Source organism: Micrasema longulum, unplaced genomic scaffold (assembly GCF_059751315.1).
Source record: "Micrasema longulum isolate JH-2025_06_02 unplaced genomic scaffold, ASM5975131v1 h1tg001841l, whole genome shotgun sequence".
NCBI lineage: Eukaryota > Metazoa > Arthropoda > Insecta > Trichoptera > Brachycentridae > Micrasema > Micrasema longulum.
The window spans coordinates 32,221-44,092 of NW_028279015.1; the positions used below are offsets into that span (position 1 = coordinate 32,221).

Genomic DNA, 11,872 nt, shown 5'->3' on the forward strand with positions numbered 1-11,872 from the left:
ATTAAACTTCATAGACAATTTACAAACAAACATAGATATGATTTCTTTTTTCTCTTTTATGGAAAGTTTTCTCCGCTTTCGATGGTTCCCTACAAAAACCCCCTCGAGTTTTGGTCTAAGATTTACAATCATAATTATGTTGGCGAATTGGAGAGTGCATATTCAAGTTGTAGACTAAACCATTTCCCGATATTATTACTACTACTACTACCATATTACCATTTCCCTGTAGGGGTTCCAGATAAAATAAATCCAATTGTCATAAAATCAATTAAAACGAATACAGCAAAACGATTAGCATTCAAGTTTAGTTTTAATTAAGATTTTTTTCCGAAACTTTTTAAAGAATCGATTGTAATACCGATTTACGAAAGTGGTGACAAAAAAACATCTTAAAAATTAACGGCTTTTCTCTTTGTTGAAAACCATTTTTAAAATGATTGAAAAATACATAAACTTTAACTTAATAACTTTTTGAAAATAAATCATCTGCTCCAGAAAATCAATACGGATTTAGGACCGACACGGGCATAGAAAATGCAATAGCTTAATTAACCGAAACTATAACCAAACATCTAGAAAACAGGAAAAATGCTTGGCTATTTTTCTGGACCAATTGGATGTCAGTAATGGTATTAAGAATGGTAGTAGATATCACATAAAATTCTACTAAAAAGATTGCATTCTTTTGGAATTCAATGAGTTATTTTTGACATTTAATCATCAGTGCGGCAATATATGAAGCAAAAATTAGTCGCATGGAAAAATATATATCCTCAAATTAATCACTCTCCAGGGGATAGAGAAGATTCATAATTACAACCCTGATATTCATAAAGAGCCTGGCCACTGTGCAGAAGGCGAGAGTTTTTTCAATTTGCTAAATCTCCCCCTCCATGCCCAGATCCGTAAAGTATCGGGCTATTAGGAAGGGAGCGAGCTCTTTAATATCTTTATGTTCAACCAGTGGTCCCCCGGGATGAGGCTCCTTTTATGATGTAAAGCATTACATTCACACACAGAATGCGAATAGTTGTTTCCTCATCAGCACTACAAAATCTAGTAAAATGTCATGCCACATGGTAAAAAATGCTTTTGCTATTAAAAAATCTGGAGGTTGGGAAAGTAGTGGCCACCTCCCCCAACGCTTATGGCCTTTTTGGGGAATTAATAATCTAGGTTGGTAACTCGGGATAATCGCCTCCCGTCAGCGACACTTGGGTTGATAATGAATCTACCTATTTGTTTTTCAGAATCTACCGATTTTCTCTTGATGGTGGTTGGCAACGCTGGTCACATCTATCCTATACAGCCCGGTGACATTAGGCCAAATCTGGAACCGTGAATCAAACAATTTCGAGTGGTCGTTTGTTAAAGGAGGGCGAACCGAATGAATATTTTGGACATATAGTCAGTCGTAGTAGCGAACACCACATTCGATCCAATACAACAAATCTAATAATACAAATAGGTAGGAAGGTTTTGACGACCACTGTTATCAATATGTTTCTTTTTTAAGTGATACCGTGTGTGTTGGATTTGTTCCGATGTATCGGCTACCATTGCAGGAGCCATCTTCAGGGTAAGCTGAGTGTTTTTTAGAAAAAAGTGTGTGTTTAAGTACTAGTAATTTGTACCGTTTCGCAGTCGGCAGTAGGCACATTTCTATTCAACAATGTTTGATTATGTCCAAATGCTTGCAGACTGGCTGGATTTCCTCCCTAGGGAGTTGTTCATATTTAAATTTATTTCAACAGAGAGGGAAAAAGTTTTCGAGAAGAAATTTGGAAGTCTAGGCATTTACAGGGCTTATGACCTGTCATTGGCTGGTTTAAGTGGCCACTTTACACACTGTGTAACATTCACCATTCTGCCCATGTTTGAACATCCACATTTCCTCAACTCTTCCATCTGTTGACTTTTGTGAAGTGAAAGAGCTGAAACCTAGACCTCCAAATTTCTTCTCAGCTCTTTCACTTCACAAAAGTCAACAGATGGAAGAGTTGAGGAAATGTGGATGTTCAAACATGGGCAGAATGGTGAATGTTACACAGTGTGTAAAGTGGCCACTTAAACCAGCCAATGACAGGTCATAAGCCCTGTAAATGCCTAGACTTCCAAATTTCTTCTCGAAAACTTTTTCCCTCTCTGTTGAAATAAATTTAAACATTTCTATTCATTTTTATAGTATGTAGTGCTGGGAACCATGTTGAGTTTAATTTCAGCCCGTCGTCTTTGTTTATGTTATTTGGGTGTCTGTGTATTTCAATTGCCTCTTTTATTATTCGTGCACTGTAATTACCGGGTTTATGCAAAATTTTCGGTTCAAAAGCGAAAAAATGACCGGTGTCTATAAATATCCGCTATTGCAGATTTGTCAGGATGCCCAAGTTTACACGCTCTTTTGTGTTCGTCAATCCTTCTCTTTGCTGTGCGCCCTGTTTGTCTTATGTACACTTTATCACATCCTTAGTAACTTAGTTTATAAACAGCTTCCGTTTCCAGGGGATTCTTATCTTTTGGGTTTAATAAATGGTTCTTTATTTTTGCCACAGTCCCAAACGTTGTTCCCACATTATGTTTCTTCAGCACTTTGGCTATCCTGTCAGTTATATTCTGTACATGTGGTAGGTATGCAGTTCTTCTGGTAATATCTTCTTCCTCCGAAACGTCAGAACAAATCATACTTATAATCATACTAACCATCAAAAAAATAAACATACTTATAATACAAATTTAAAACCAGCCAATGGTAGGACATAAACCCTGACGCCTTATTCCCCGCTCAAGAATGCTCTCCATCTCTGCTGGAATACTTTAATCTTCATGCTTCTCTAGGGGTGAAATCATGTCAACGAAGATTTGAACGGACTGAAAAAAATATTGCTGTCATTTATTTAAAAAAATATATTTTAGCGCATTGTAGTTGAATGTCTAATACGAGAATGATTAATTGAAATAAAACTCACAAATAAATGCACATTTTCTTTAAAACGTTTTATTGGTGCCAAATAATAAAAGACATACAAATAATGCAGAGCTTTAAGTTCAATTAAAAATTCATTTATGCGTTGAACTGAGTTTGTTTTCTTGTAAAATGTGCGTGCTTAAGTATCTGTTATGTGTTGCATACTTTGAGTGAAATGACGTTTTATTAATGCGTTAAGCATAAAATTATAATAGTCCAGAAACCGCGTACGCATATCAAACTAAAGCCGCCTAAACTACTCATAAATTAGTAGTTTTTCGTTTTGGTCATTAGATTTTTTTTTTTTTAAGAAATATTTGCGTTCTTATGATTTACCCAAATATTTAATTTTTAGGGCCATTTTCAACGAGTTGTAAATAACTCACTATTAGAAAATGGAAATAAAGTTGGAGTAGAGTGGGGTTCGAACCACGGACCATCGGTCCGTGAGTCCGAGACACTAGCCACAGGACCACAACCCGATTCTGCAGACGTGGCTTAGTTCGCAGCTGCTGATTTAAATTCAATTATGCCGTGGTGTGTCGTTTTTAAGTGTCATACTGCTGCGATTAAAAGGGAATAGGGTGAGATCTCATTTCATGCGTAAGAAGCAAATTCACAAACAATATAATTAAAGGATTCGATTATTTTACTGTCTGTCAAAACTTGTACGTGTATTTTTTTGTTTATATGTGTAAATTGTAAGGGTCCGATGCCTTGGAGGGCACCCGCTGGCACAGCGCGGGTTCAAACTATGCAACTCGGTTATAAGGTACCCCGTCTGCGTAATCTATAAGTGTGAAAGCACTACAATTGATGATATGAATCATACACGTAAGTTGTTTATAGCCTCTGTTTATATATGTAAAAGCCTTTTACTCGTTTTAAGACTAGTTTTAAGTTCTAAATTAAAACATCAATATACATCCAAAGCCAAATGATTTAATCATTGTGGATCCACCATCGCGGCGAATCTATTATCATTTCATTCTCAGCGAATAAAACCCTCAAACAAGAAGGTACGAGATGGCAGCCGATTCACAAAATGACAATTGTCGTGGCTATCTATAGTTAAGACAACTCTTGCCTATCATATCCAGGGTTGCCTAAACGTTGTTAAATAGCCTTCAGTTTTATTAATTTTACAGTAAGAAGTTTCTCACCGACGTGATTTAATGAATGATTTATTATTTCCATTTTACTGAAAAATTTAAGATCACAATCGAAGCAATAGAACAATTTGTTGCCACTGTGGGTCAACAAATGCGATCTTAACGTATTTTTACGTAAACATTTAAATTGGCACTCAGAGCATGATAATGTTTTCTCACAAGAATGAGTTAGCATGTGCAGTTTCAATTTATTTCTATGAGAACATTTGAATTGGCACTCGGAGCATGAGAATCTTTTCTCGCCAGTATGAGTTAACAAGTGATTTTTTAACGTTGTTCTGTGAGAAAATTTATGTTGGCACTCCGAGCACGAGAATGGTTTTTCGCCAGTATGAGTTAACATGTGTGATGTTAAATTTTTTTTACGTAAAAACTTAAATTGGCACACCGCGCATGAGAATCGTTTTTGGCCAGTATGAATTAACATGTGCGATGTCAAAGCATCTTTGCGTATGGATTTATACTGGCACTCTGAGCATGAGAATTTTTTATCACCAAAATGAGTTAACATGTGTAATTTCAATTTAGTTCTATGAGAACATTTAAATTGGCACTCTGAGCATGCGAATGGTTTTTCACCGGTATGAGTTGACATGTGCGATTTGAAATCTCTCTTCCATGAACATTTATATTGACACTCTGAGCATGAGAATGGTTTCTCGCCAGTATGAGTGAACATGTGAGTTATCAAGGAGGTTTTGTGAGTATACTTATATTGGCACTCTGGGCATTCGAACCGTTTCTCGCTAGTATGAGACAACATGTGTGACTTCAAAGAATGTCTCCGAGAACATTTGAATTCGCACTCCGAGCATGAGAATGGTTTCTCGCCGGTATGGGTTAACAAGTGAGTTTTCAAATATGCTTTTTGAGAACATTTATATTGGCATTCTGAGCATGAGAACGGTTTCTCGCCAGTGTGAATTAACATGTGTAATTTCAAAGCAGAGCTCCGTAAACATTTATATTGGCACTCTGAACATGAAAATAGTTTCTCGCGAGTATGAGTTAACATGTGTAATTTTAAAATATAGATCCGTGAACATTTATATTGGCACTCTGGGCATGATAATAGTTTCTCGTCAGTATGAGTTAACATGTGTGATTTCAAATGATGTTTTTGTGAAAATTTATATTTGCACTCCGAGCATGCGAATGGTTTCTCACCAGTATGAGTTAACATGTGCGATTTCAAAGCGTATCTCCGTAAACATTTATATTGGCATTCTGAGCATGAGAATGGTTTCTCACTAGTGTGAGTTGAAATGTGCGATATCAAAATACTCCTTCGCGTACATTTATATTGACACTCCGAACAGGATAAATACTTATGCCTTGCTTGAAAACCTGAAATTAAAAACAAGAACAATATAATCGTTTAATCCGCTAAAATTTTATATCAATCTATGGAAAATATAAATCGAATCGAATATGATGGTTTTTGAAAGAAATGAAAGTATGACTAAATCACTGTGAATGGAGTTATACTAAAACAATTAGAGGAATTTGTGTATCTGGGAAGTATGTTTACTAGGGATGAAATGACTGAGAAAGATATTGAAAGGAGGGTGAGTGCCGGGAACAGAGTGAACGGTGCACTTATATCAACATTAGCAAATAAATGTTCGTCGCAAGTTAAACTATGTACGATAGATGCACAAATGTTGAGATCCGTACATTATATAAGGCTGAGAAAAGCATTATCGACAAAATCAAGGAAAGAGCTCTGCGCTGGTTTGGACATGTAGAGCGAATGGACAGCGAAAGAACGGCTAAGAATATTTACAATGCGAATGTTGATGGATGCAGAAAACGAGGAAGGCCGAGAAAGACATGGCATGACCAAATCCAACAAATACTTGTAGATGGACACGTCAAAAGTCGGAATAATCAGCGCGCGTGCATGAGGAGTGGTATGAATGTAAAGGAAGCGAGATCTGTATGCAAAGATAGAGTGATATGGAGTTCTATCCTGTCTGCCTACCCCTACGGCGAAACGGCGTGATGGTTTGTTGTAGTTGTTATTGTTTTATTGAAATATATACAGAAAACGTGTTTTTTTAAGACTTAAATAAAATTTTCACGACAAGGTAAATTGTAATTCTGGAATTATTGCTCTACAGCCCTGTTTCGTGGAAACACAATGTAACAGAAAAGGCAATGAGAGTTGTATTCGATCGTCTCTATAAAATTATATAATTAAATTATTATATAATTAAATTCATGAATGTACAAATGCAAGAAACAGCGACTGTGACGGCCAAACTATAGAAAAAGTCGACAATACAAAATATTTAGGAATGAAAATTGATAGTTATTTAAAGTGGAACATACACGTAGATAAAACCGCAACCAAATTAAGAAAAATGATATATTTATTAAAAAACATTAGAAACATTCTAAGCAAAACTACTTTAGTTAATGTATACTATGCTCCAGCACAATCAATCATCAGTTACGGAATAATAGGATGGGGAAGAACAAGTCAAACCGCATTAGAGCAATTTTTTTTGTTTGGTCCTGTGGTAGTGTCACGGACTAACGGATCAGAGGTCCGAGGTTCTATACCACAACTCGATTACCATTTTTCTAAGGTTAGTAACTTAGGAGAAAGTAACGTACATAGTCACAGTCTTACATATAAGTCATCTGTCATGACCGCAAGTCTCTTAAAAACGACATTTTTTCGAATATTTTCAAAACATGGCATTAATAACACAGTTGTGTGGGTGTGGATATTATCCTTGGCTCTTCCCAACCGACTTTTTACTGGGGATGCTAGGCTATCAGTCATTATGGAGGAGGAGGGACGTTCATTTGGGTGTTCACTTTTTCCAGGTGATCGGTGGTCGCATACATAATTCAGAAATTCTAATGGATGTAGGACTGTTCGTACCTGATCTATCTTCAGAAAGCGTCGATTGTTTTACCTGCCACGATGCAGAACAAATGTCATGCTGCTTGGTAGAGCAATCTTGCTACTTAATCGCATCACCTCGGATGTCAACATATTTCACGACAGTGGGCCTTCTTTTAGGAAAGAATTTTCTAACTTTTAATTTTTCTTTTTACATTTGTTATATTATTTTAACAACATAACTACCTACTATAATTTGTGATCAATTGTTGTATTTAGAATGAATTGAGTTTCCTTTCTGTGATAATATCTGAATAAAATAAATGAATGAATAAATGGAAGGAAGTATCACTTACTTGAGGCAATTCCGCTGTAACGAGACGAATTCAAACATTCCTGTTTAATATCAGGACAGTCAATATCTATCTCAGTGTAGATAATGATATCACTGGTTATCCTAGGCTGGTCAGTACTGGTCCCCGGTTCAGCCTTCGCGGTAGCAACACCTGGCTCTTCGCTTCCAAAAGGACGTGACGCCCCTTCCCCCGAATGGAGAATATCTATTTCTACATCGTCAGACCCCGGTACAGCCTTCACAGTAGCAACCTCTGGCTCCTCGCTTCTGTAGGGACGCGACGCTCGTCCCTCAGTATGTAGTTTATCTCCTTCTAAATCTCCAATCTCCGGTTCAACCTTAATATTGATTGAAGAGATTTCCATAGCTCGGGTTTTGAGAACAGATACAAAGTAATTCTTCGATTTATACGAAAATAAATATCCTAGAAATTATACAAAATATTTCACTGGAAAATCACATTTTAATTGTCACAAAAAACTATTTTAAAAATTTCGGTTTTATAAAATACACAATAATTATATATATATATTAATCACAAGCCGCGAGCGACGCCCACAGCTTGACAGGAGAACCACAGATAAAATGTATTATGGCCGATAATCCACAAACAAACATAGAAATTACGGTCAGAGGTGAATGTGTGCATAAGTTATTATTATTATTACAATAGGTATCGATAGTTAAAAGCTCTAGAGGACGTTTCGTTTATTTGGAATAAATCGGTAGTACAAAGTAGATTAAATTTCTTATCTGTTTCAAATTTACAGGCTGTGTTTCTTTATTCTAATTATATTTTTATTTATTTATTGCAGAAAAGAACTCCAATACCTCACTCGAAATGGTTGGTGGATTGAGTGGTTTGTGGCTGGATGGACCGCCGGTGGATGAAGGTCCACCTATCCTGCACATTCTGTGATCTCCCAACTTTCAATGTTTGTTATTCTCCTCGTTTCTATGGCCATGGGTAGCTACTGTTGCTATTGGAACAATTTTCCATCTTCATAGCAACCAACATCAACAATTACACATTTTTTCCTCTCTTGATAATTTCTGCCAACTTCCGCATGTAAGAATTTTATCTGCCCGCGTCTGCTCGTCCTACCTATAGGACAAGCAGATGCGGGTCAGAGATCATCCTAATGATTATAATCATCTGCCCACATCTGAACATTCTTACATCATCTGACCGCCGCTCCGCCACATTCATCATTATATTTTGCAAATAACTTTAGTGAAAGCGCCGTGTTCACCACAAAGGAAAAAACTACCCAGAAGCCAAGTCTTGGAGATATCATCCGGATTCCTGTCCCTGATTCCCTTTCCTGTCTTCCTAAAGGTAGGATTTTTGTCTACTGAAGTTTGTTTAGCCGCACACTGTTCAATTCCGCATTTTCCATCTCCGCGCAACGCATCTCTTAAATAAGATAAATAAGAGGGGAAATCCCCGCAAATTTCCACCAATCCGATCAACGGATTCGGTCAAATAATATCCACGAAAATTATAATCGCCACCCTACGAAATGAGAAAGCAATATTTGACGGGTAAGTTTTTGTAAAAATGTTCAATTCTGTCGGCCAGCGGAAGGAAAAACAAACCATTAATCGAAGTTTGGCTGTACATGACTAATGAGCTATTACATATCTTATTGAATAAAATAACGAATTGAGAAATATACCAATGGTTCAAATATACATATAGGACAAAAAATACATCAGTATTTGGTTTTAATCGCTTGTATTTTATTAGTTGAAGGATGCGTACGAATTTATCTACTCAATGTAACAGACGCTGCTGGTCACCTCTCCCTCCTAGCTTATCTTGTTGTGTTATTTGCGGATATATCTTTTTTTATTTTTTTTTATTTAATCCAATATATAATACAAATACATGGTTTACAAAAAAAAATGTGTATACAATAGGTACATTCAATATAATATACTTTTTATTTATGGATGTAGCCACTCCACTGGCCCGCAGGCACGCTCCGGAGTGTTTTATACAATCATAATAGTACACACTTTCACGTCAATAGTTGTGTAAAAATTCAAAATAAATATAAAAAAAGAATCTCAAACATACCTACATTTATAAAATAGGAAAGGATTTTCAAGAAATTAAAATTATGTTCTTTTTTTTATTTTTTTTATTTGTAATTCATATAACACAAAGTATAATACATTGAATAACATTCCCAGGAGTTACAATAACTCAATTCGGGACATAAATAATATTAACATTTAGAAAATAACACATATTGAGAACAACAAAGAAACAAAGCAAGTTTAGCACCTTTATAACTTAATATACAACAACAATATATACGCCTAAAACCTTTTCTTACACAAGCAGAATAAATATATACAACAAAACGCTTTTAAGAATAAAAAAAAGGAGTGAATCTACTAAGGGAGATAAAGTCATAAACATCACATGCCATGCAGATGATGCTGTCATAGTGATGATGAGAACATATCCATCTCAGTTAGTAAACATCTGGATGCCTAAGAAATTTCGTATAGTACGATGAACACGTGATTATTGGAAACATAATTCGGATATACAAAACGTGTGTCAGACCAAATCATGGTGTATACAACAGAGGCGAGGATAGATAGAGAGAAAATAAAAAATACGAAAAACCAAGTAGAAAAACTAAATAGAAAAACTAAATAGGAAAACCAAATCACTGCTCAGAACGTCAGAGATGAAAGTACTAAACGCACTCGCAGGGAAACCCAAAAGAGGCAGAATCTAGAGTCAAGAAGTTAGACGGATTTGCGATACCTATTGCATAGTAAATAGATTATGGAGAGATTACGTCCGTAATTCCATCAATCGAAAGCTCTAAAATCCCCTTTACCATTGCTCACGAAATCCCGGCCGTTTGCCGTCTGCCCAGAAGACCACCAAGGAGAGGGAAGAACAGCTGAAACTCAAAGTCTGATATATGACACATATTCCTCAGCTTCCGGTCCAGTCTTTTTAGCAATCCATTTATGGACAAGAGTTTTAAAAACATTGTTTTTCATTTTCTTTTATATCTCCATACTTAAAAAGTTGTATAGCTTAGGGGCCAGAAAATTATGGTGCCTTAATTTGTTTTTTTCTTTGGGAGCAGAAGTATTGTTTTTTGTCTTTGTCTAGTGTCGTAAATTTGTTGTACGTCATTATGTCTGTCAAGCTTTTGATGAGTGTCTTAAAATTGTCTTTGTGTATATTTGCCTTATGTCTAGTACTGTACATTCTGTAAAAAGTCTGTCTGTAGAGTGTTGGTTAGACTTTTTGTTGGCCTTAGTAAGGTTTGTTGTGCTTTCATTAATGGCTCTAATGTGGTTTTACTTGTTCCTCCCCATCCTATTATTCCGTAACTGCTAGTTGATTGTGCTAGAGCATAGTATATATTAATAAAATTAGTTTTGCTTAGAATGTTTTTAAATAAATATATCATTTTTCTTAGTTCCATCTTAAGCATACCCAAATATTTTGTATTATCTACCTTTTCTATAGTTTGGCAGTCACATTCGCTGTTTCTTGCATTTGTACATTCGTGAATTTTAAGTGTTTTTCTATTGGCTGATTCCATTTGTCCATGCTAAAAGTCAGATATTTTGTTTCATGCGCGTTAAGTGTAAGTAAGTTAAAGTCTAGCCATGTTTTCGCCTTATCTAAGCCTTTCTCACTTTTGCAGTACACTTTCTTCCAGCTTTATATCATGGAATAAAAGCACTGTATCGTCTGCGAAAGTTACAATGCCTCCATCAACATTTGAGTTACATAGCCCATTTACATAGATCAGAAATGATGTAGGCCCTAATGTACTTCCCTGAGGTACTCCAAAATTTCCGATAAGATTTTCGCTAATTGTATGACCTATTTTTACAGTTTGTTTTCTTTTGAAAATAAAACTTTTGAACCACTTCAGACATATACCTTTTTTTCCACATGCTTGTAATTTCTTAACCAAAAGTATTTGTGACACTGGGTCAAAGGCTTTAGCAAGGTCAAGGAATACTGCTAAGGTTTTTTCGTTTTGGTCTACGTTTTAATAAATGTATTCAGTTATGTCTAATATGGCATCCTGCGTTCCTATTCCTTTACGAAATCCGTATTTATTTGATTTATTTATACTTTTACATTGTTTGTATTCTTTTTTTATTCAGAATAATGTTCCCTCACTGAGGTGTCGAGGGAAACATTTTACAAAATGTAAAACATGCCTAAGATTAGCTATGTAACAAAGTTAACATAATAATAACAATAAAAAACGTAATTAATCTAATCAACCTAATTATCATTAACATAATAATAATAAAAAACTAAAATAATCATAAAAAACATAACCAATTTATATTTATTTATTTATTTATTAACGGACATTGTCCATGTATACAATTTATAAGGTTTAAATATTACAATAAAAGAATAGTTTAAAACATTTTTTAAAAAAAAGAAAGAAGCATTGACAAACATAAGGGACATCGAGACAAGATCTGGACTTTTTATTTAGTGCTCGTTT

The 11,872-nt window shown here is 35.4% G+C and overlaps 1 protein-coding gene and 1 long non-coding RNA gene across 3 annotated transcripts; one reads left to right on the forward strand and one right to left on the reverse strand.

Annotated features, from left to right (window-relative positions):
* Positions 1 to 1,251: 1,251 nt before the first annotated feature.
* On the forward strand, positions 1,252 to 9,084 carry LOC148273772 (uncharacterized). Of its 2 annotated transcripts, none has more exons than XR_015824478.1 (2): positions 1,252 to 1,471; positions 8,168 to 9,084. It is a non-coding gene; the product is annotated as an uncharacterized LOC148273772 (long non-coding RNA). The 2 variants fall into 2 exon arrangements; XR_015824477.1 differs by lacking the exon at positions 1,252 to 1,471 and adding an exon at positions 8,030 to 8,077.
* Positions 2,947 to 7,965, reverse strand: LOC148273773 (uncharacterized). Its single transcript, XM_088238220.1, has 2 exons — positions 7,354 to 7,965; positions 2,947 to 5,487 (listed from the first exon to the last, which is right to left on the reverse strand). The coding sequence occupies exons 1-2, from the start codon at positions 7,715 to 7,717 to the stop codon at positions 4,085 to 4,087; spliced, it is 1,767 nt and encodes a 588-aa protein (XP_088094346.1). The 5' UTR covers positions 7,718 to 7,965; the 3' UTR covers positions 2,947 to 4,084.
* Positions 9,085 to 11,872: the final 2,788 nt, after the last annotated feature.

Coding starts and splice junctions, on each gene's coding strand:
- LOC148273773 (XM_088238220.1), bottom strand. CDS start 7,717: ATGGAAATCTCTTCAATCAATATTAAGGTTGAACCGGAGATTGGAGAT. Junction 5,488..7,353: donor TTACAGCGGAATTGCCTCAA/GTAAGTGATACT, acceptor TTTTAATTTCAG/GTTTTCAAGCAAGGCATAAG.